This window comes from Anomalospiza imberbis, chromosome 3, assembly GCF_031753505.1.
Source record: "Anomalospiza imberbis isolate Cuckoo-Finch-1a 21T00152 chromosome 3, ASM3175350v1, whole genome shotgun sequence".
In the NCBI taxonomy this organism is placed as follows: Eukaryota; Metazoa; Chordata; class Aves; order Passeriformes; family Viduidae; genus Anomalospiza; species Anomalospiza imberbis.
This window is the reverse complement of record NC_089683.1, coordinates 94,366,555-94,393,147: the sequence shown is the minus strand read 5'-3', so window position 1 is coordinate 94,393,147 and position 26,593 is coordinate 94,366,555. Positions and strand designations below refer to the sequence as shown.

Sequence of the window (26,593 nt, the reverse complement as noted above, 5' to 3'; positions counted from 1 at the left end):
AGGCAGGGTACCATTTGGGGTGTCAATGGTGATAGGACAGGGGGTGGGGATGGTTCAGGACACAAACTGGGGGGTCTGGAGGTGTGAGATGTGTTCATGTCTGTGGCTCCCTTGAAATCAAACTAACTTCTAGTTCTCCTTTTCATAGAAACTTGTGAAAAACAGTGAATTTCCAAGTGTAGAAATTCTAGTTAAACAGTAACTGGGTTCAAAATTAAACAGTGACATACAGTGTTTCATATAATCTAGCTATGCAATTCACATCCAAATTCAATATTAATTTTGGAAATCACTAAAATACCTTATTTTTATGTTTTTCAATTAAAAGTACAGATATGAGGTATATATTGAGGCAAAGGTCAAAATCTACCTTTGTCATTTTTCCTTGCATTATTTTTTTCTAATTCCACTATTCAATTGTTTTAGAAAAGGAACAAAATAAATAACTAACCAAAGCCATTTCCAGAATACACAGTATTGTCTTCATCTACCTAAAATAAAACTCAGTATTATGCCAACACAAGCTAAAGAGTCACACATAACCACTCAGTTTTCTTAACAAACTTTCAATATCCATATCTTGCTAAGCTTGTAGAATTCAAAGAATAATTGTAAATAGTTAACTGAAATTATATTTAATTCAGTAATAACTATAATAATCTGACAACCCAAAAAAATGTGCTCAGCAAGCTACTTATGAATTATTCAATGTGTAATTAAAATACTTGGCCTTCAAACAGAAACCAACACTCCCCACATTTTCCAAAATAAGCTAAAGCCAAAAGTCACACAGACAGTGAATTACACAGGTGGCAGAGAGATGGACAAGACAAACAATTGGTATTATCAACAGGGAGATCACTCTTTGCACAGCCTGCATTAGCAAGCAGCTGTAAGAGCTTTAAGGGTTAGACCAAATGATCCAGTGTTACTTTAATTTGGTTTTCCTTGGTTTAATTATCTTAAAGAGCAGAACCAAGAAGCTTTATAACAGATTGCAGATGACAACCATACAAACAAAACAAATGCATATAGTCCAGTGCTAGGATCTAAGATTATGTAATAAATCCACAAATTCAGCAAAAGTCAACAATGTCTGTGTCCAAAAAACTTGAGAGATCATTGCATTTGCTATGTCTGTGTGCCCTACATTTAGGCAAAATTTCAGATTAGATTTTGAACATAGAAAATGCATTGCTCCAAATTACTCATAGCTCAAGTCTAAGACATCAAAGGAAAAAATTATTCAAATTTTTGCGTAAGATTAAATAGTAGTAGTCAAAGAAATTAAGAAGCAGCAAACACAAGAGACTGTCCTAACAAGCTTCAAAAGGTTTGGTGGTTCATCAGGAACTAGGGCTGAAAAGGGCTATTTTTTATCAAAGAAAATCTGGAACCACTGCAATTACACATCAGGATAAAAATAGCCTCTGCTTCTCCCAGTAGCAACAGCAGTCCAGCATCAAATCAGATCCAGAAAGTTCTGGATGCAGGCAAGTAACTCTCAATTTCCTTCTACCTTGTATTGAAAATCCAGCTGAGACATATATCCTTCTATATCTGAGGATGTTTATTTCAAAACTGTTCACTTTTTTTTATACTGCTTGTCTGCTTCACAAATAGTGGGTATACTCTGGACAAAGCTGTTGGAAGTGAGCCACATCTGTGCATACATGAATCTGCAAAACCACAATTCTCCACAGATACTTGCAAACTAATGAATGAGACCTATGCCTCACCTCTGAGGTAATATTTTTGAGGAAAACAATTAAGTGATCTTTGGTGGTTTTCTACATATTAAGAAAGGAAACCTTTTGTATTCCTTGTCTTTACTCCAATGTTCCTCTTCACACTAAATTGGAAACAATCCTAAAAAAATGACCTTTTAGACTGGTCTCAACTTAAAAAACAGCAAATTAATATCGGACTGCTCTTTAAGAGAATACCATAATACTTAAAATATTGGAAAGAAGGAAAAAAACATCTTCAGTGAAGACACAAGCAAGCAACAAAACAGTAATTTAAAACAGAAAATACACATGAGATTTTTACTACTCAGTTCTGAGTAGTAAAAGTCTGACTTGCAGAATATAGTCAAAGTAAAATGATGCCGCTAAAAAATATGTTTTCTTTGCATTTCTAAGCAACTGCCTGTACAGTGCTATGCTTCATTTTATCACTTCAGGTATTTACAGCACAAAGGGAGATGGCATGATAAACATGAAAAGTCACCTGCCACTATTCTTTTGCTGAAAGACTCTCAAAGTTACAGTGTGGCATGATATATAAATGTATGATATGATCAACCTTCCCTTTCATTGCTATATGAATAGAAATGAAACATATGTGAAATCTTTCTTATTCAACAGAAACAGAATCCAATAGATAAAAGTAGTTTAATTCACAGGATGTTATTTAAGGCATCATCTCTATGCCATCCTGCAATTTCACAGTCACAGGGGAGGAGATGTACAGCCCCCTAAAAGCAGGTCCATGAAAACTCTGCTATGGAAATTTATTCTTTATACTGCAATAGATCAAGGGTCATTTAAAAAAATACAAAAAGAAATTCAGCTCCAAGTCTGAATTAGTTTTTTTTTTTAATGAATTTGTGTCAAGAAGTACAGTAATACAAAATGCACAAAGGAATAAACATATACTAGCCAGGCATGACTGACAGGCAGAAACACAGAATTTTTGATATGCCTGGTAAACTTGATGTGAACATATTTTTCCTTTTTACTTCCAAACCATCTGCCTACCATTAGATGCTGTAATTCACCTTACTAGAAAACATCCCGTTTTGTGAGCGCAGCATTGGCATTTAGATTTTTCACCATTTTTGCTGCATAATTTTATGTTGCAATTCTGCCATTACATTTAATTACCTCTTTAATGAACTTCAATTCCTTTTACTTCTCAGCACCTCCAGAGAATCCAGAAGCATTGTAAAACTGAAGACTGCAAACTAATGTCTTTTATGTATTTATTTTCATTTATGAGCTTTGGGAATTTTGGTCTACTGCCACTGACTACAATGAATTATTTCACAAGAAGAAAGCACTACTTTTTGATCACACCTGTAAATGTTTTTACTCATGGTTCTCAGTTAATGAATGCATTATTTTCCTTTGTATAATGAAAGACATCTTGCCAGTTGAAGATGCAATGTGTTCCCTTCCCCACTGTAAGATAAATTAATATAACAATCATAGAACATCTCCACATACACCAACATACTGTGAGCACTTATAACATAGTAGCCAACAGAAAATGAATATAATCAATGTCCTAGAGCAAGTGGAAAAGTGGGAACAACACAGGAAGGATCGAGCTCTAATTTAACATGACTAACAAGTAATTTTCCATTCTTCTATGGTTTTACATCAAAAAATAAGCAGGCATTCAAATTAAGAGAAATATGTCAGACAGAGGTATGTAATGCCATTTTAATGTCATAGAAATGAAAGTACAAAAGTTTAAGGTAGAGATGAAATGCTTCAAGGCTATTTTAATTAGATTTCAAAACTCTGGTTTAGTTGGGAATAAGCTGGGACCACAAATGTCTGTAAAATAGCTTCATTTAGAAATATATTCCTTCCAGAAGACTATGCTGATAATTTAGTTAGATGAAGCAAAATAAAAGAACTACGTTCTTAATGGTTTCACTGAATCATAAAGCACATAAATGGAACTGGAATGTACTAAAAATGTATCATGCAATGAATTGTAGACCAAATTAGCAGACTGAAAGAAAATTTTTAAAAAGAAAAAAAAAGGGTCATTTCTTCAGCTCCCAGCATCTGTCCAGACAAGAGCCCACACCTCCTATTGCATTTGAGGCTGGGAATGATTTTTTTTACTCTGGAATACCAAAAAAAGACAGGACAATTATGTTATACAGACAATAGGAATGCTTCAATTTCCTAACTCTGTGCAACTTGGGACAGAATTAGAAAAAGAACATAAGATCTGTCAATGAAATTAAGTATTCCTTGTATATTAGAAATTATAAGAGACTGATGACTGGAGAAAACACAGTGTATTTAAATCAGTTCAAATGAGTAATGCTGTCCCCAGCATTTTTATCTACTTCATTTTAACCAACAACCAAAAAGTATCTCATAGCATACCAACTGGGTTCCTGTTAGAAGTAGTTCCACACACTCATCTCATAGATATTTAGTCCACAGGACTTGATTAGAGTTATGACTAAAAAATAAACTGCTCAAAACGTGCAGTGTGGACACTAGGCCCTCAGCACCAAACATTTCAAACCTACAAATCCATTTCTACTATACTGAACTCTTTACTAATGTGGGCAGATCTAAATGGCTGTTGCAGCTTCTCAAACTCCTGTCCTTTGAAGCTGGCAGACACAGAACATGGCCAATTTATAAGACAGAAGGAAAACTGGCTGGTGCAGTTGTATCTTATTTGAATGTGGCAGAAAATGCTGTCAGACTTTTCATTATCACAGCACAAACATTACCCAAAAGACAACTAAAACCCAGAATACATTAGTCTGAGGCCTCAAGCTTCTCCTAACAGATGCTTTTGCTAGTTCAAGCAAGAGTCTTTACCCAAATTATGCTTCAGTAGCAGAAATAAGGTACTTTCAAGATTTGTGCGTCAGGCAAGACCGCTTGGGGAGGCCAAGTTTATGGATCCTTTTTCCCAAATATCCACCTTTTTTTTTGGTACTGTTACCTCTAATTTCTGCACAGGATAGGCATATTCTTCTTCCTTTCTACACAGGAAATTATTGAATAGTAGGGCTCAGTGAGAGGCCCAGACTGACCAGGCATATAAACCTAGAGAAAAAGGCTTCTCATTCCTGAGGCAGTAAATAAACCCTGTAAGACAGGGAAAGCTACATATACAAGGTAAAAATATAAATATACTTGTAAATGTTCAACACAAATAAAAAGAGTGTTTAAACAACCTCTGAAAAAACAACAAAGCTGTCTGTGATATTAAAAAAGCTAAAGCATTTAAGGTCAAAAGCAACTCTTAGTTCAACCATATCAGACTGGGAAAAAAAAAGATAATAAATACTCAATTCCTTCAACACAGCATCTGAAAAGGATCACTTGAAAATTCTTTTAAAATATGAAACACAATAGCATACACATACTCAGTGAAAATCACACCAGGAAGGTATTTAAGAAAAAATTATTCTTGTCATATTTTCAAATTTGCAGAACTAAACATAACCAGAGAAAGATTATTCCAACTGGAAATCCAGCAGGCACAGCGAACACCTAGTGAACCACAGTTAGGCTGCAGCAGAGCTGTCTGTAAGCACTATTGACCACATCATAATACCAGCTCTCCATTGTTTCTCAAGCAGCTTGTAATGGTCCCGTATAATGGCCCAGTTAAAATCCTGTAACCACACAACATGCTGAATTGAAAGCTGCCACCAAATCATCCCAGAACTGTTTCTCCAGAAATTCATAAAAATCTGCCTCAGAAGCCACTTGGAGCATACTGTGAAAACAAGTATATAGGAGCTTGGAAACCATTTCTGTCAGTTGAAAAGCAGCTTCTAAAGAATGGAGTTCTGTGCAAGAACACCCACAAAGCTGCACCTGAGTAATACCTGATTACAGATGGCCATCCAAGTACCACAAGACCTTGGATAGTAACAACTAATCAGCCATGATCCACTATAACAGAAACCATCTTTACAGAAATGTATTGACTTTAAAATAAATGCAGTCTTAGTCGGGGCATAGCATTGCAAAGGATGTCTTAAATAACAGGAGGAGAGAAAGATATTCTTCTTTATGTATTTAATTATTCTCTGTTACTTCCCAGCAGGCTGCTTACTGCTACATTCCTCTGGGAACATGTTTGGCTCCACAGAATACTACTTCAGCTCCCCAGAGTGACTGAGAAATAGCAAGTACAGGAATTGAAAAGCAATGAAAGAACTCTTCCAAAATTCAGAGTCTTCATGCAGGTGTTTCTTTAGGGCACAGCATAATAATCTGGCCATACATCTCCAGGTATTATATTGCTGGTGAAAAAGCAGTTCAGATTCTCAGTTTCTATGGAACATCTACCAGACCCTGTGACTTTCTGAACACCTGTTAACACCTAAACCCCTCTGCCTTGTTTGAAAATTCATCAAGAGCAGGTAAAAAAAAGAAAACAAAAAAACTTTTAGTACTTTATAGAAAGGATACAACATTCCAATGGTGAGAATAAGGAAAAAAAGCAAGTGGATCAGCATATGAACTGTAAATGAGTAAATCAGCATCCCATAATACCACTATACACATAAGCTGGAAAATGCAGAACAACTTTTTTTCTTTTTTCCTTCCAGAAATGTTTTTTTTTCAAAAGGGAGAAGGAAAAAATCCCAAAAACTAGAACCCATGTAAAAGGATTATTTGCCTAAGAAGATTTGAGATTACACTCTGCAAGCAGGTTGCAGAAAATACAGGAGATGGATTTTTTCAAGATAAAATCCATATGTGAACTGTATTCTCTGTTTTCATTAGAACAGTACCTTTGTAAGTTTGAATTAGAGGAAAGGCAAAACCTGCTGTATCCTGTGAATGTAGAATTGCCCTTCAGTATAAAAACCTACAAATTTTTGAAGGTTTTTTTTTTTTAATAGAGAAATAATTTCTAAAAGTATTTATTAATTCAAAGCACTTTGATGTTGTCTTCATAAATCTGCATAATCATGTTAATTTATAAAATTGAGCTGACTTGATTTTTTTCACAAATGAAATACATGACTTCAAAACTTATTTCAATATTCAGCCAAAATAATTCAGCTTACATGCGTATGTGGCAAGTTCTGCACCCATTTAATTTGTTAACATTTTCTTTATTTCTAGTCTTAACCTCTATTTTACACCATGAAATTCCAAGTACTGTAAAACAAGATTGTATTATTATTAGCACTGAAATAATTTACTCTGAGGGGAAAGCAAACTGATATCTATATTCAAAATATCAAATTCTACTATAACCTGAAATACAGGGAGTGTATCATTCCAAAGCTCACTTTCTTTTTCTGTCTCCTGTATTGGTAGCTTCAATAAACATACAAAGGGTCATGGTCTGATTTTTTCTTTTAGCTAACTGTGGGAAAGAGAAGGGCTCACAAAATGGCAAACAGGATGAGTAACGCGATATAGGGGAATAAATAGTCATTAGAAAAGGAAAAGGACTTTTTATGAGAGGATTTTAATCTTACCGTGCTACAACTAAAAACTGGTCAATCTGACGGTCAGTAAGGGGGCTATCTGGATCCCATACTTTTACTTCCAGCTTTGCCTGTTCTCTGTCATCTAATTCTCCTGTCAAAAGGTAGATAGGACAAAACACTTATTACTCACAATGTTCTCCTTTGTGTAGTTCTTGCATGATGTTTAAAAGAGACGTTGTACATTTTTAAATATATACACACACACACGGAGTACTTAACAATCATCAGCAGTTATCCAGTTAAATTCCATAATGCAGCATCACCAAAATAAATACCTTCCCTTAACATCAGCATTTCAATTTAGGGAGACATTCTTAGGAGGTGCAATACAAATGAACCTTAATAAAATGTTATTATAAAGTTGAAACAAAAAACCTAAGTAACCAGTGGCTTCTCTAAATTGCTTGTCTAGTATATCAAAGTTACTGTTGCACTTAAGCCATATTAAAATTAATTTTACACTTAATCAACTTTAGCCATTAAAATCTACCCAATTTGTATTCTACGCCCCAAAAAATAAATCATTATGCAAAAATGCTGTCTACTGTATTTAAGTACTTTCTACCTCTTCAGCCACTACATTAAGAAACAAGAAAGTTAAAAACAAGAAAGTTACTATATACTGCATCATCATTTCCCAACTTCATTTATGTGAACAGAACAATTTGTATACATGCACATGGCTAAAACAGTGGAGGTGGTTTCCAAAATTTATTTTGCCCTATATTCATTGTTACCGGAGTATGACATTTGTACTGCATGTAAGAACAGTGAAGTGTGAATCTGGTACAAGGATTCACATTCATAAGACAGACTTGATCTTGTCTTGCCTACTATACCAATAACTTTATCTGTAAAATAAGAAAAGTTTCAGAGGTTGATGGAGGAAGCACTACTTTTGCTACCAGTACAAGAAGATTTTCCTGTGGGATGTAGCCAACACATTTGTGGCCACAAGAGATGACAACAGTCAAGTCAGAATCACTGTCTTTCCATACTGTTTTAAAATAGGAGTGTGCTCTTCCCTCAGCCAACATGTGAAAACCACTAATGTTTAGCTGGTTGCCAGTACTTGTCTGACTTTTACAATTTACTACAAGAATGAAAACCTGTTGTCAGATCCAACCATTCCACTCCCTATGAAATCTAGGCTGTGATTACACCCCCTGTGAAATCTAGGCTACCTCTTTGATCACACAGAAGATCACTTTAGTCTGTGCTATTTCTTATGACTTAATGAAAACAGCCAGTCTAAACATGCACAGTATCATCAAGACGTGAAATAACCAGTACACTTAAGAGATTGGAAGCAGACTGCAAACAAAGCACTAGCTCTTCTGAAATCACATCATATATGATGACTTCTAGCAGATTGATTCTGGAAAGAAATTAAAACGTGGTATATATTTATCCCTAGCAAACACACAAGTTAGAACTGCACCATGCTGTCTGGATAATGTTTCAGAAACAAATTTCACAGTCACATTCTCAGAAAAACACAGTAAATTACTTTCTTCCAATACACCAGCAATAAAGCATTGGCTGCCTAATGGGACTTCAGCTTCTGTTCAAGCTAATTCACATCCAATACTGAAGACCAACTGTTAATTTCTGGCATCTTGGAAAGAATTTTAGATCTATAAACTTATTCTATCGATTGCACACCTGTCAATACATTCATTTCTTCCATCTGTGACAGACACATTGTGGGTGATGTTCTACATTTTATAAATATTCTGTGAGCACTTCATTTCAATCTGTTAATATTTAGTTTTTAAATACCTTTAATGTTAGTTAACCATTTCAGGACATCATAGTCTGGGGATCAAACATTACTCAGGTAGATTATACTTCTCACAACAAGAAAACATCATACAAACACAGCACCAGTATTCAAACAAAACATGTCATTCTGAATCAAGTTTGCAAAAGAATTTAAAAAAATTGCAATACTACAGATCTTACTTCAACTAGAGGAAATTAAACAATTGCTACCATAAAGTGTTGTAACTCGTGATAAAGGTAAATCTGAAACATTGCCAAGCAGCATTTTGTAATGGTAGTAGACATAATAAGGATACAAGCAATGGAATATCTATATTATCACAATAATCTAAACACATCTAACAATTGCAATATTAAATATCACTACAACAATAGTAGACAGAGGTTTTCAGAAAATGGGTGGAGTCTGCCAAGCTGCACTTTAAAAAGCTACTTAATTCCCTATTTTCCTCTTACATGGCAGGATATAATCACTTAAACAGGGAAAGCAACTTAAACAGACCATACCATGGAGGCAGTCAAGCAGTGCTGTAGAAACCTTAGAAAAGTTCATTTCAGGAATAAGTATTTTGTTAAATTCCTTTGCCTGTGCTCAAAGCATCAGTACAGGAGGATCACGTAAAATAAACAGATCTTTCAAAATAATGATTATCAACCCTCTGTGTTCTACTTGAGCTGTCAATCCTTAGCTGATCATGCCTGTACCACATCCTATAGGATTTTTAACTTAGCAAACCACTTTAAGATGCAATTTCTCTGTTAGCACATCAACATTTATCTTCCACATTGTTGCATTTGACACCAAAGAATAAGACATTCAAACTGAACAGATGATAAAGTTGTCATAGTATTAATTTGTTATATTGCAAAACCCAGCTCACAAAGGAATGGGGGAGTTTTACTTTTACCATTTTCAGTGCATCTGAGAAGTTCAGTTTTAAAAGTGTCACCTTCCCTTACCACCAGCAGCATACCAATTACAGCTTCTGAGAAGTACCAGGCAATTTTTTTGAATAACTGATATACCATACCAGTATATCCAACTTATTCTAGTAACTGCTTATAATTTTATTACAGCCTGTCTGACCCTGATGACTAATTTTATTGGAAAACATTAGTAGATGGTCAGAAATACATCTGGTTTACTCTTCATCAATCACTGAATTCCTTATTTCTCATGGGTGTGTTCTAGTAAAAAATAAAATTTTTCTTTTAAAAAAAAGTTTATTCCAGTCATGAAAGCATAATGTGCCCCTCTAAAAAAAAGGAAGAAAAAATTTACCAAAAAAAATGTAAAACAAATTTATTTAAAATGAGCTACAAGAAATTAAAAATCTACTTAGTCTTTTAGATTTCACTTCCTGCAGATGAATACCCCAAAGATAACTCGTTCATCAGATTCCGCACGATTCTATGTTCCTCTTGTATCAAACTAAAAGAAAATGACTTTCAATATAAAATGTAAACAGCTTCTTAGAGTGAAATTCTTTGAATTTAAGCATAACAATACTGCAATATAATATATTATTAAGAAACTGAAATATGAATATGTAAGTTTGGTTTTATTTTTAAAATGGTTTACAAATTTAATTTTTAATGAAAAACACTTGATGAGGTATCTGATTTTAAAGACACCTCTGATGTATAAAGTTTTACTTTTGTATTTTGCACAATTTGCACTATTTTTCAAAAAACCTTTTTATTCTCCTTCTCAAAAACTAATTCAGCTGTGAATTCAATTCCATCATGCAAACTAAACACCTGGAGTGCTCAGCTTCCTGAATAAATCCAGCTTTCAGGATATGCAAAACAGCAGTACCAGCTGCTGGATCCTTAATTCCATGGGACAGAAAATCTGTGGCTGTGGGGTTTTGGTCATAGTAAGGCAGTAGACCTATCCATGGACAGAACTGGACACCAGACCAAGAGTTTCTACCACAGAGTTCCTCCTAGTAAGCAAATTCCTTTATTCATATAACCTCCTGAAATAAGCCAGCTTTGATGTGTGTGTTAATTCCTCAGACTCGCCAGACACCTAAGCAGATAAATGTGAAGGCATTTGTAAAGGCTCATATTCTTTATGCTTAGCACATATATAAGAAGTCAATATAGTGTCTTCATCTCTGTGTTTTAGTTTTGTACTTGTGGAAGAGGAATATCTCTCAGTTAACACTGCAAGGATGAGGAAGAGATGTATTTACTAGTTCTTATCCTCCCCTAGATGAGTTCAGCATGTAACACAATGAAATTGCTTTCACTGAAATATGGATTTAGCAGATAAAGCATTTAGCAGGTTGTTGCCAGAACTCTTTGGGAGTATATTACCTGCAGGTAATCCTAAATGGTTTTTTAAACATAGTTTCATCTACTTTTGTGCACAATCGTTGTAAAAATAGGCAACTAATCAGTGAAAATGAAGTTTCAGTTCATTAATCACATTCTCATGCTGCTATTTAGATAGTCTGCAAACATTTTCTCTAACTTCCAGAGGAGAAAAATAGAATCACATTGAATTTTCTTGCACTGTATATGAACAAAGTTCCAGACATTAAACCTGTCTGTCTAACGTAAAATCTGAGCTTTCTGCTTGGATGAAAAGTACATTAGTTTCTGACTAAAACAGTCAGCATATTCATCCTGCATAAAATTCTTATTACTCATTTTTATTTAATTTTTTTTTTATAATTTGCAGTTCTCACCAGTACAGATAAAGAAATTCAGAAGGAAAGTTCAAAAATTTACACTAAACTCTTCAAAAGATATGACGGAGTTACGTGCAGATAACTTCTCTGATCAAAATAACTTGAGAAAGCTTAGATGAAAAGCGTAGGCAAAAGAAAAATTATTTGTTTACCTTTCAATTCCAAAACAATCTCCCCTCTGCCTTAGCTTGCCTGACAGAGGTATATTCAGATTAGGAGTTATATGTTTACACAAACCTCATGGTAAAAATTCATGAATGTATAACATGAATGTAAGCCATGTATAAGGACTAGAAATTAAAGCCAGGCTATGTATAGAGACTATAAATGAAATATATCATATGATAAAGGCCTGTTACTTGTCTACAAGCATTTAAATTGCTATTGGGCATTTTTAAAGCCAATAAAACATGCATAGTCCCGTTGCCACTTCTTCTCTAGAGCTTGAATTTATAAAAAGATTTAATTATTCTGCACTTGAAAAATCCCTTTCAAAATAGAACTGCCTCCTATGACCTTAAAGTTCTCTCGGTGTTCAGCTTTACAGTACTTGTAATTTAATCACTGATGATCAAAAGACAAGCACTCAAAAATACTCAGAGCTTTAATTCATTATGTTCTAAATTCCCAGAAATTAACAGAAAGAATTACACTTGAGTTCAGAATAAACTGAACTGCAACCACACATTAATGACCAACTTCTACATAAAGCAGCATCAAGGATGGCTGGCTTATGGACATGCCCAGAGCCAGAAGGAAGGAAAAAATGAGGCTGCCTCTTTCTCAAAACCCTGCAGAGCTGTTTTCAGTTTTGCTAAAGTTCCTGAAATAACACATGAGGTAACAGACTTTTCAGGAAAAGGAAAGCATGGTGAAAATTATTCTGAGTGTAAATAAAAGAACAGTAGAATACTATGTATGAATATTAATAGTATTTAAAATAAGTGCTTTTAAAAAAGGGATACTACAATGCAGAGACATTGCATTCTCAAAAACACCAACCCAAAACCAAAACATAACCCAAAACAAACCAACCAAACAAAAATACCCCATCAAACAAACAAAAACCAAACAAACAAACAAAAAAAAACATACCAAAACCAAACCCTGACAAAATTAAAATTAAATCTGTGGTCCTGCAATTTTGGGTTGTGTTGTTTTTTTTAAAAAATCCTAATGTTTAAAATATGCAAATTCCCTGTTACTTAAGCATTTTATAGAAAAACAAACCTTTTTTTGTGAATAAATATAAACAAAACAATTTAGACAAGAACTTTTTGTTTAGGATGAAATGTATTTTGACTTATTAAAATGTAAAAAAACACATTTTATCTCCACCTGCTATTTCTTTTTTCATCTTCTACATAATAAACTTAGAAAAAAAATCAGACTTGCAATAAAACAGCAAAGAAACAAACATCTGAACTTACCTAAAGTCCTTTTAGGTGAAGTTACTGAGGTAGAAAATACCAGCAAAGTACTTGTACTCAATTAAACACTAAGATGTTGCTGCTTGAAAAGTGATTGGGGTGCTCATGGGGATAATAAGCACATACACAGCACACAATAAATAACTGTACCCTTCATAATGCCGACTACCTGACAGAACTCATTTAGTATTTGAACAATCTCAGCCAAGGCTCTACAGCTATTATTAGCAACAATATCTTTCTGACAGCCATCCTGCACAACCTGCCACACCAACACGCAGAACACAGCATTCATGCTGCACTGCAACCAGAGGGCCACTTTAACCATTTCCTTCAACTTGTAGAGAAATAGGAGTTCATAACAAACAGAACACTAATAAAAGAAGCCTAAGACTCCTCAAGGAGCTGAAGACAGCAGGGTATCATGGCTCTTTTTTTACAAAGACCGAAATTTCAACTGACCTCAAGCATAAATCAAACTTTAAAAGGCAGATCTACTTTTACGATTTGGGGCAACCAATGAACTAGAAAACAAATAATAACAAAAAAAAACCCCACTCCAACTATCCCCAAGCAGGACAACCCACATTACTCACCTCAACTTTTGAGCAGCTTCTGTAAAATCTAATTGATAAACAGCACAATTTCCAACTCTTCTATCTTATCCTCGACTGCTAACATGAAAGTTGCAAGTGATCTGAGAACTGAAGCTCCGAAACCTCCATGACCACATTTGGTCTGTTTGATCAAAATTATACATGCACTTAATACCTAAACAAATTGGACTAGAAGGCAACAAGTATTTTCAAATAACATCACTGAAAACACTTCATAAAACACTATGGTTTATGCAAAGCTTCAAATACCTAATTGAGCTTCTGTAGTACATGTGGCCACAGCCCTAAATTATAGGTTTTCCTTGCAAATGCATGATTAGGCTGAAGCAAATTCTTTCCTGCAAATGGGCATCAAGAGGCCATTTACATGTGTTTTGTTTAATTTCTAATAAAATGGATAAAATTCTAACAATGTGCTTTTAATTGTCCAGCACAAAAATCAATAACTCAGCTCCCTAGAAGTGAGATTGGCAAAAGTGATATAAAGGATATTATAATCCTATTAAAATTTGACATGAACAACATTGTAAAGTGTATTTTACTGTTTGTGATAATCAAGCATTTGACAGTTAATTATGTAAAATTTACTGTATGAGCTTAATAACAAAAAAAAAAAAAAATCTTCAAATCTGACAAGGGACTACCATGCTTAAATTGGCTAACCCTCAAGAAACAGCTCCTACTTTTAGAAGGTATTATAGAAAAAAAATTCATGTTAACTCAAAGTCAAAAGTGCAACCAATAGAAAGCCCATTTGAGAACAAAATACATTTGAGCATATATAACAAGGAATTTTATTATTTGTTGAGATTCATCTCATCTAAATATCTGATCTATTTTTAATATCCGTTCTCAGCTGAGATGAATCAAATCTCAGCAACATTTTTTTTTCTATTCTGACCATAAAGGTGAGTCTTACTGGGTTAGCACCATCACACCTTTTATGTTTGGTGTTCTATTGCAGCTTCCACAAATAGAACTCCTAAATTTACTTGTTATATCTTTTGTTACATGCATTCCTTCTGAAAAATGCATTGAAATTGAAAGCTGTCATCTTATAGTTGAACCAAGATTCTAACCAATATTTTGAAGTTATAATTTATTTTGCTGCTGATTTACCAGATTTTCAGTCAAATATAAAAATTCAATGTATTTCACACTGAACTTGGTGAAATCAATTTCTACAAGGTTCCCAGCCATCTAGAAGTAAACCTGAGTTAGGCATAACCATCTCCTTTTATATTTGCCCCTAAAGGTATTTTTTTATTTCAGACTTTGAGCTTTACTTTCTGCTCTGTGGATCCCATAAAGTCATCTTGAATTGAGAAGAAACCTGGTTTTAGACATTGACTGTGAACTCCCAATTTGCTGTATGTAGAACAAGGGAGGTATGCAAGCAAGTAGACGCACTAGTTCCTCAAGCCCATCCAAAAATAACTGTATTGTTGACAGCTTTTTCCACAAAAACCTTTCCCTCACACATTGCTTATGGAAGAGCCTAAAGGTGCTGCTGTTGTCACCTTCTGTGTGTGCACAAGAAAAGCAACTCTTCCTTTGATCATACTTAAGCAACTGGGTTTACTCTAATTCCACTTATTTATTCATGTAATGGCACTTTGTTTCACTCACAAAATAAAAATTGACAAAGCCTCTGTTAGGTGTAATAGGTATAATTCGCGCCTATAAAGTGAAATACAGGTAGGAGTTTTTATATGATTAAGATACAGACACAAAGCAAGCCAGCCAGGGCAAGAGGGCTGCCTCATGTACGTGGAAACCACTGTAGACAAGGTTTCATTTACAAGTTAATACATGTGGTTTGCTCGGAGATGGGCTGTCTCTTGAGATAATCTAGGAATTCCCAAGCGACGATCGTCCCGACAACTCCCCAAGATTGGGATCGCTGGAACCTCTGGAGGATGCATCTCAGTTCCCGTAACTCCATCATCGATGTGCATCGCTTCCCGGACCTCGGATTGTTCAACCCGGCACGGAGAAAAGAGACTTTATGAATATGTGGGACTTTGAATGGAAAGAAAAGGCTGATCGCCGAAATCCCAGCCTCAAAGCAAAATAAACTGTATAAAAACTGCTCGTGCAGGACGGGTGGTGTGAAGCACAGGAGACCTTCTGCTGGAGCGGTCAGACCTGTGTCTCACCCAGCGCCGCTCCCAGGCTCGGCACTGTCCTTTTCTTTGTGGCTGGCTCAGATAGAATTTGATCTTTATAATAAAAAATATTTTTTCTTTTTTAATTAAGCTGGGTCAATTTTTACCTGTAACAGCCTCAAAATTATGAGGCCTCATGATTTTTTTAAAGCCAGTTAAATACAAAAGGTTAGACAGATAATATTTGTGAACAATGAACTCAAGAAAAAAGGCAATATTTTCTGAATTTTATTTTTAAGAACTACTTACTGTATTCATGTGTCCTGTTAATAGCCAGCAACTGTCAAAAAAGTGATCACTTAGCACAAATTACAGACCATATTTTCTGGAAATCAATAAGACCCAAAGATACAATATTTGTTTCTCCTGCCAGATATTTCTCACAGACACACATTATCTGTCTCCAGAGTATCTGACTGTCCAATTTTTAATTGAAATATTTGAATACAGAAACTTCTAAAAGTATTTCATATCGACTGTTTTTAAAAAGAACTGATTATTATCTTCTCACAACAGAATTAAATCATTGCAACTACATCAACACTAAGAGAAATAAGCCAGCACACAGAGTTTGGCAAGAGAATCAGATGCACCATTCGAATGACTGCTGCAGGTCTCTGGCTGTATGAGTGACTTTTAAACTCAGCAGTAGTTCAGATAATAAATGGGAGAATTATGTACCACAAAGTAAAAAAAAACCAGATCCCTCCTCATGAGATTACAGTTGAGTTTCACTATTCTAAAGTATATTTTTCATCAATTAAATAAATAAAAAAAGATTTAATTATACAGAAAGCATTTATAGAGTCAGACAACACAATACACCAATTCTAAGCAATCCTGAGCTTTCATAATATTAAACATCCAAACAGATTGTAAATTAATTTCTCATCTGCCTCTTTTAATCATGTTTAAACTTAAAATCCTGAAATTGCAATATTCCCACACATTAAAAGGCTTGAACTCTGAGTTTAATAGTTTCTATTTGGTATGTCTGGTGTATTAAAAAAAACATACTCTTACAACGGAGTTGCAGTAAGAAACACAAATACAGTGAAAACTTTATAAACTACCCTTAGAAGAATTAATTTAATTATTCTTTTTCAAAGCAGAAAAATTTTAGAAACTTTGAATAGTTTCTCTGCTTGTCATCCAAAATTTGCAGCTTAAATTTGTCCAACTGCTCCTATTAAGCACTCAACTGACTGAACTGCATTAATTCTAAAATGCCTTGGCTTCAAAGATGAAATCAGCTGTACAGCAAATGCTAGTTTTAGGCACTCATTGGGTATTTTCAGGTGTGCAAGAGGGACTCCAGCATTTAGTTTAAAATTTCATTTACTAGAAGAAAAAAAAAAGCTTTGAACAGAACATCTTCCCTACAAGCTGCTTCTTCCATTTCAGAGACCCTAATTCCTCTTCTGTATGTCTTAGCGGGGGGTACTCCTCTTCCTTGCCCAGTCTACACTCTTTGTATTGCTTTAAATGGCCAGAGAGAACCCAATTGTGTCAGATCCCCGCTCCATAAAGAATTTCCTAAGGTCTCCTTTCAAGAGGAGATGCGAGAGAAGCAGCACGGGGCTGGGAAGAGGACTGCAGCTTGGAGGAGATCCTTAGCATGTGAGTCTAAGATCACCGCTCCAGGCTATTAAAACAGGAACTTGCAAACAGCCCGGCCCTGGACAATCAATTTCGACTAGCTGCCAGCTCTCCGGATAAACCTTTAAACCGCATCATTCCACATCATACTTAGCGCCTTGCCGCTTGTCTTCTTCCACATACCTCTGCAGGGAAACTGAAAACTCATTTCCCAAATCAGCACTAAGCCTTCCTGCATCCATCACCCCACGGCCCTCTCTGACATGGCTCCACTCTGCCCAGGGAGGCCTGGCTCTACCTGACTTGCTGTGCACTCAGAGTCCTCAGAGCAGGCACCGTGAGCCCAAAGGAGCTGCTGCCCAGGCAGTTAACTCGGAAACATTCCTAGCAGACACTTCCCTGTTGGAGCCCTAGCTGCTGAGAATTTTAAACTTTCTGTACTAACAGACACTGACCCACAAGAAAACACCTCATTTAACCTGAAGCAGTAGAGAAAGCTTCCAAAATTGAATGATAAAACTCAAGATTATGAGTGCGTAGTTTGAATGGAAGTGTGTAATATCGCACAGAGAGTTTAAAGTTTTAAGATATAGTAATGTTATATGTAACAGGTATAATTCGCGCCATTTTTTTGCATGATATATATATAATATTAAATAGTTGTTAGAATGTACCCTTTGGCATTAGAAGCCCCCCTTCTCAGGCAAAACCAGGTGTGTGTTGAAACCTGATTTACAAGCAAGAGGATGTGGCTCGCCAGGAGATGGGCCTTATCTGAGGCGATATGGAGACACCCAGGTGCTGATCATCGCGTGCACGACCCGAGATGGACATCAGGAACATCCCCCAGGCCGATACATGTGAATACTCTGTTCCCGTAAATTTCATCAAGAGTTTCAACGACACCGGACTTCGAATTGTTCTGCCTTGTCGCCCGAGAAGGAAATCTCATCAACTTATGGGACTTTGAATGAAACAAAGGACTGAATGCCGAAATCCTGGCTTCAGGCAAAATTTTCCCTATAAAAATCGCTTGTACCAGGATGGTGGTGTGGGAGCATAGAGTGAAACCTCTGCTGAGGCTGATCTCTGTGTCTTGCACCCAGCGCCGATCCCGAGCTCGGCACTGTCCTTTTCCTTGTGGCTGGCTAAGTTAGATCTCTATTGATAAAATAGATTCTTTTTATTTTTTTAATTTGGCGGGATCATTTTTCATTTATAACAGTAATATATATAAAAGAAGATAGAAGTTTTAAAGCAGAAGCTAATCCTTCTTCACCTTCTTCACGAGTTTAACTAATATTGTATAATTAAATAAAAAATCCACAAGTCACAAATTAGTTATTTGTTAGGTAGTTATTAGTTATTAGTTAGGTAGTTATTAAGTTAAAAATAGTAATTTAAGTATAATTTCTTAATTAACAATTTATCCTAAAAAAAAACCTTATAAAAAGAGAAATACAACTTCATTTTATAATTTATTAATAAAATAGTACAGAACTCACAACTTCTAAGACTATAACATAAATAAAAAACTAATAAACACCTAAGCCCAAACAAAAAATACCATCTCACACATTTAATCCCAACCTTAACCAAAAAAAAAAAAAAAAAAATAAAAACACACACCAAATTCCACATTTAGTGGTGGATTGACATACAACAATTGCAAAAAATATAACCAAACTCAAAAAAAAAATCATAGTTAAATCATCTGTTTAGTTAACTAAACCTCACGTCATTATAAAAAAAAAAAAAACTTTTAAAAATAAACACTTCCCCTGCTCAGATAACTGTGTGCACACTGCTGCTGGGGATGCTGCCCAGGGGAACACAAGACCCCACTGCTGGCTGACATCCCCTCGCTGCCTGCCAGCACCACCGGGCTCTCCCACAGAGCTGCCCCTCTCAGCCCCTTCGTTTCCAAATAAATTTCATCTATTTATGAAAAATATGAGCAAGAGTCATTTCATATGCTGTAATTTTCCCTCCATCTAGAAAAAAATTAGAGACGTCTCACATTATAGAGGGAGAAAGCTGTTCTTGTCATTGAGGCACATTACTAGATGTGGGGTTAATTCTTTTCTTGTCACCTTTATTTTATCCTCCTATTTGCTGCAACATTGTCCGAATCTAATGCTCTAAATTTAATTTAGGGCACTAAAATGACTAAAGTCTTCTCAGACGTTCAATAGAGTCAAAAGGTCTATAAACTACCAAAGAGTCCAAGACACTGACAATGTGATCTATTTAAAAAGGAAGCAAATAAAAGAAATTAAAATTAATTGTTGGAAGAGAAATCAAATTAATTTTTTGCATTTATGATGACTGAACAGAAGTGGAAAGGTTTATGTGCATCATGAGAGATCCAAAAACTCACCTTAAAATGATGCGTCTATAGGAAAGGTTAGAGAACAATTATACACTATGAACACTAACGAGCTACTTGAGTTTGGACAAGAATTCTCTTCAGATTTCTACAGGATCTCAGGAATACAACAGCTACTAATCGAGATACATCAGCTCAAACCAAGTTCTGCTATACCTAGGATGTGAAGGAGGGAATGTGAGCTACTAAGTATAGTCAAGGCTCACAGCTATGCTAGCCAAATTAATCAAAATTGCAACCAAGATACAGTGGTCAACAGGCTTTTTATAAAGAAAAATCCTGAAGTACTGAAAAAGGATCATAATGGTCCATGAGGAAGCTCAAGGTGACAACCTATTGGATTTCTAATAGGCTTTAAACAAATTTTAAGAAAATTAAGAATTCCCAAATGACAAGATCTCCTGCAGGGATAAACTGATGGTCTGATTCAGCAAGGTCCTTCCTACACTGGTGGGCTGGTTTTTTGAAAATCCTGATTTCAACACTTAAATATCTTAGAGTGCCTAGCATCATACTGTTCTACCAGATCCTGGTACACAAAATCAAATACAACATAAGAAAATTTATTTTGATAAATTACTTTTAAAAACAAATTATAAAAAGCTGTTCTTTTAAATTGTAATAATTTTCTCAAAAATACAATTGTTTGGTAGGGGTATTTTTTGCCAGAGAATTACTGTAGACAGTTTCACTAGACTTACATATCATGGCCAGAATGCAGTCATGATAAATATTTTTGTAAAATTTGCTTAGAAAATACCCTTTGCTTTGGAAGTTCTAATAGAGAATTGACAGACAGAAGAGCTTTTTTTGACTTGGTTGCAGCCTTGCCACTTGATTCACAACACCATGAATGAATGAAAGTAAGCATTACTTAAGAAATTACTGATATGGCCAATGAGATTACTGTAAACAATTGGCTTCCCTGTTTGCAACATGACTTCAATAGTATTTCTTCAGCTAAGCTGTCATGCATTTAACTTTAATGCAAATGCATTTAAATTGTGTGACAGCTGCAGTTAGGCCTACTATGGCACGCATGAGACAGAGAGAGCAGCATAGGCATGTGACAGGAAAAACAATGCATTAGATGAACTCCTACAGAGCAAAAAAGTTTCCCATTTCTCCCATTTTTCAGCATTATCCTACTTCATAAACTATATCTCTAATGCCATGCTAGCACTTTTTCTCTCTCATTCTCTGCTTTTTTAGCCAACCATGTAAAACAACCTGTCACTGCATCAATTATTCCACTGCATGAGACACTGGTTGAAATGCCAGAATTTTAAAAACATTTGGATTTTAAAGCTGTGAAACAAGTAAGAATCAATGTTATATAAAAGTCTACCAAGAATCTAAACTAGCTTGCCTGGGTGCCATCTCCCTGTACATAAAACTTGAATAAATAAAATCTGCTAGCTAAAAGTGACAACAATTTGATCATATTCAGAACAACTTCTAAAAGTATGCCTTGTAACCAAGTAACAATAATAATAATGACTTCCCTGAACCAACACTGTGTAGGGTTTTGTTCTTGCTTGTTTTGGGCTTTTAGCTTTGTTTACTGAAGTTACTAGTCACAGATTTTATATACTGTTGATCAAATACTGTAGGTGAGTGCACCACACAGCAGCTTCTGGCCATCACATGCAGAGAACCAGATACCTTGCTCCTGTTCTGAGGAGTAGGGATGCTCCACAGAAACGAGAAACTTCTTTCCCAAATTCATGCTCTTGATTCTCAGAGATAAACCTTTTTATTCTTGCTTTGCACAGAGGAGAAGAATGTTACCCCACACTGGAAACAGATGTGAAAACAAGCTGCTACAGCCACAGAACAAGCCACTGGAGAATGTGTTGTTAAAAAAAAAGAAAGGACATTCTTCAGTATCCTGCTAGCCAGAATTTGAGTCAATGCTGTAGAACAGTCTTCTCTCTTCCAGTATATTTAAAGCAACTAAAAAAACTCTATAAATCATCAAACTAGAGTATAGACAGACTGTAACACTTGGCACTGGGGGGGTGAAAGACTTCACACAATCATAAGATCAGTAAAATCTGACAACTTTTACTTCCAAATTTTACTCCCAAGAATGGTGACAACAAAAGCCGGAAGAGACTGCGGAAAGAAATCTGCTCTGGTCTTTCTCCAAAGTTAGTCTTCACTAAATGTGTGATCTGAGCGATTTAGCTACAAACAAAAGTGGCGTGGATTTACAAGGCTTATGCATTTTCAACCAAATTTAAACTTTGTTTACATTTGTTTACTGCTATTGTGTAAAGGATTTATGCTTCAACATATCATAGAGTGGAAAAACAGAAAACAGTTGAATCTGGAAGACTTTATCATGCATCATGATTTTAATAAACCTTTTAAGTTTAAATCTTTTGAAAGTAGATGTTCTTTTTGTTTCAAAAATTAAAGAGCAATATACATTTATCCAATAAACCCCTGGAGCAGGGAGAAGCAGGCATGCTGCATTATCTAAAGTTTGACCTAATCGCCTGGGTTTGCAGTACATTTTACTCAAGGATGCAAAAATGGCAACATCAATGCAAGGAAAAAAAAATCTATTCCTACAAAAACCACACATAGTTGTCCAATACACACACAAAAAAAAAAAAATCAAAACAAAACCACCATAGTCTATTCAGGTAAAACATAAGTTATCACAGTATGGAGAAAGTGCAAGCAAGTTGAATTTTTAATCTACTAGAATTAATCACTCTATTTAAAACAAATTAATTTCATGTTTATGGAACTTCTTTTTCTTTTCAACCATGTTGTGACTGGCCTTCTGAAAGCTAATCTAAACTGTCTTTAGTCATTTGAATTGGATTTGTATGCCAGTAACTTTGAAAATAAAACAACTGATGGTGTGTGAATCTTGATTTGTTTGTAGTTTTGTTTGTTTGCTTTGGGGATTTTTTGTAAATATAAATTATGCCTACCAAATACCTTCAAAAAGGTATTCTTCCTTTAGATTACAGAACAAGTTTTATGTGTAAAATTCAGGAATGCTTTTTATTTGATATAATCTAATAATACCATTATTAGATTATATAAAATCTGATTTTTCCAAACTGACAAGATGTTGCCTAAATTCTCTCTTTTAATTTCAGGTGATGGGGCTACACTCTTTAAGAGTTACACATTGGAGCATAACAATTTGGAGACACAGATCACTAGCCACTTTTATCATTACAGGCTGAAAAATATACATAAAGACAACAAATCTTCACAGAATCCCATAGTGTCCAAATATAACTTTTATAATCTATTAATTTTAAACATTGTTTGGATTTGTTTTTATGAAAGAAAAGGCTTGACAGTGAATGGATTAACTTCCAGGCTGTCAGCTTACATAAAGACACAGCAACAGCTGAATCATCTTTTGTTTATCCTTGGGGGTGAAAGGGCTATGGAAACATTCAGAAAAAAAAAAATCAGTCCAAACTACCATAATTCAGTTATTTTTATCCTCCCAAAACCAAACTCTTTTTTCTACCAGCGACTTGAAATAAGTGCAGATTAATCCAACTGAACCTCTCAAGTGCTCTACATACCAACAGATCCTTGGTTTGTGGGCAGCTTCAAGCTTCTCAGCTCTGATGGATTATTATTTCCTACTAAAGGCAGCAAGAAGACTGCACCACTTATTGCATTTTGGAGGTTAGTGGAACATGAGGAAAAGAAGACAGTAACACACAGTGAATTCCTATCTTCATTACGTACGAGACAGATTATCTACTCATTTTAACTAAACCAAAGACTAAACTCAAAACGTTAAGCTCCAGAAGAACTTGGTAACTTCAGTTTAAATGAATATGGATGTTAACTTTAGAAAAAATCAAATAAGTAAAATTTAAACAGGAAAAATTTTCCTTTTTATGTAGTATTCACTATTTCATAATTAGCCTCTGTCTTTAGTAACTTAAGTAAGAACAATTCAATAGAAAGAGACTTCCTGCCTGGCAGACAACCCTAGCTTACCCAAAAACCCTAGAGTTCAACCAGGTACTTGGGAATCAGATCACTACTTCCCAGGTGCATCTCACACACATCGAGACAGCCATTTTCACATTAGCCTCTGGCAAGCTTTCCTCCTGAGCATATGAACATCTACAGGTGTTTTTTCCATATGGCAGGTACATTTTACAGCAAGAATAGCAGTGGATCATAATGTATCCATAAACCTGTTCTGAAACAGGCCTGTACATTTTATAAACAAACCTGAAGTGACTTCCTATAGTCTATTTCTGGTTATTAAAAGAAAAGTCAGAATAATAATGCAGGTGATCTATTAAATAGCAGTCATTGTAAAATAATCTGCCACTTGCCAGAAATCAAATTATTCTTGTTTTACACATTTATTAAATAAGGTCTGTAGAAATTAGAAATAATGGGGGGTTTTGTGCAAGTAAAAGTATAGCAGCAAAATAACCCCGTAGATCATGAGGAGTAGATCATGATGAATAGAAAATACAATATTTAAGGTTACAAATATATATATATTTATATATATATATATATTTGGCGCATTCAGAACTTCTTGGACTTACTGCAAGTGATGTTGTTCTCACATAATCCTTTCTCTTTAAAGAATAAATACCATGACTCTTGAAAACAGTATCAAAATCTAGGTACTTACAAAGAAACTTTTTTATTTTTTTAAATTTTAATTAGTAAATACAGTTGTAAACATAGCAAGACACAGTTACTTATGCCTCTTAAATATGATCCAAACATTAAATAATTATTTTACTTGAAATTTTGCTTAAAATAATAGTTCCATGGAGCAAAAGACTGAGGTGTAGGTAGTTGTGCTAGGTTATAAATAAATAAAATAAAATTTTAAAAATATCAATTATTTCAAAGCTATGCCAAGGCTACAAAGAGTTTTTTCAACCCCGCTACAAAACAGACAAGATGCTTTAAAGAAAGACAATATTTTGAAATAATAAGACACAAAGACCTGAATTCTCTATGCATTGTTTGCTTTAAAAGGGAAAAAGAAATATCTTTTTCACTTGTTTTACTACAGTACCAATATTTTACAAATGGGTTGGTCTTCAACATCTTCTCTCAATACAGCCTATATTAAATAACTAGCCAGACCATATAATTAAATAAACAAATATCAAATGCCTACACACAGACTGGAAATGGACATATTTTCAACAGCTATTCAAGTATCCTTTCTTTTTCCATAATTTCTACTGGTGTTCATAAATTTTCCTCAGACCTACCATCTTACTTTGTCTGCCGCTATGTATTAGCATAGTTCAGAAAGTCAGCATGAGCAATAATGCAATACGAGGACTTTTTTTTTTCACTAATCAAAGATCAAGTATTTACCTTCCACAAGCATGTCTGGCACATCTGCTTGATATCTAGGACCCACTCTGATTTCTCCCTTGTCTGCTAAAAGTGTTTTCAATGATGGATCATACACCAATGAATAAAAAAAAGTATCCTAAAAAAAAGAGATATATTTGCAACAGCATAATAATTTTTAAAATTAGGCTTGCAAAATTCTAACACCTTCCATTTGGAAATTTGCATACTATACAGAACACAGAGTTGGTACATAAATCTTTTTTTACATAATACAGATGTTTCATGAGTGCTTTTAAAGGGTTAATTAAGACCTCTCTCATTGTTAGAACTTACTTCAGAACAGAGCAATAATTAAAAGACTTGTACATAAAAATATATCAATGGATTTGAAGAGAATTAATGTTAACTGCTTTCTGAATTTAACAAGTTTGCATTCATAAGCATCTCAACCATACTGACTTTCCATTATAAATTAATCTCAAAAAAAAACTTACCACTGTCTGTGTAAGCCCGTCTCAGGCACTAAAACAGTATTGGCAAATGTGATATATTCACACAAGTGTAGGCCAAGTCCTGCTTTCAAAAGTCTTTTTACTGATTATCAGTGGTTTGGTGTAGAAATTTAAAAATAAAGACATGCTAATTTCAGTTAGAAAACACTGCCTTCCTGATGTTATATTAAGACATTCCAAAGAAAAATATGTTTATTTTAAAGGCATTTTGCAATATTTCAAATTCTTGGGGAATTTTCTTCCTCTCTGGTAAAGCTAAGCATCCAAAGTATCTCCCAGAGGAAGATGAGGAGATACTTTCCACACAATAAAAGAAGAAAAAGGAAAAAATAAGGAGGAAAAAAAAGCACCATGTGAATTCCCCCTTCAGTATCTGCTACAGGAAAACACCTCTATATTTTCATCTGTAAGATGCCATATTAATTACTTAAAACTAATTATTTTCTAAATACAAACAGATTCATAATAAACCTATCATTTAAGCATGCCAATTAAATTTTTATCCAATAATATTGTTCAAATCAATGTTGTGAACAACATAAGTTTTCTAACCTATCATCCAAGATATGATTTTCAAAGTATTGTTTACCCATTTGTTAAAAATACAGAAAGAAAAATAAACTTATCCCAATATTTACTTGAATAGCAATCACAATTACCTCTTTCTCCAGGTATGACAGCACAGATTCTGTCTCATTCAGAAGTGCAACGCTGCATTTTCCCCTACACAAACATAAGCAAGAATAGTTACTTTGTAAATGTTCAAACTTCAAGTAAAGAGTTACTTACAAGAGAGCAACCTAGATATACATTAAACTTC

The 26,593-nt window shown here is 34.7% G+C and overlaps 1 protein-coding gene across 5 annotated transcripts in view; it reads right to left on the bottom strand.

Annotated features, from left to right (window-relative positions):
* Positions 1 to 26,593, bottom strand: part of MTA3 (metastasis associated 1 family member 3) — a 154,098-nt gene that overhangs the window by 74,104 nt on the left and 53,401 nt on the right. For all 5 annotated transcript variants that reach the window (XM_068185842.1, XM_068185843.1, XM_068185841.1 and 2 more), the window contains exons 5-7: positions 26,433 to 26,496; positions 25,280 to 25,397; positions 7,220 to 7,322 (exon numbers count right to left, since the gene is read on the bottom strand). In XM_068185842.1, coding sequence (XP_068041943.1) covers positions 7,220 to 7,322; positions 25,280 to 25,397; positions 26,433 to 26,496 — 285 coding nt within the window. The remainder of the gene's footprint in view (positions 1 to 7,219; positions 7,323 to 25,279; positions 25,398 to 26,432; positions 26,497 to 26,593) is intronic.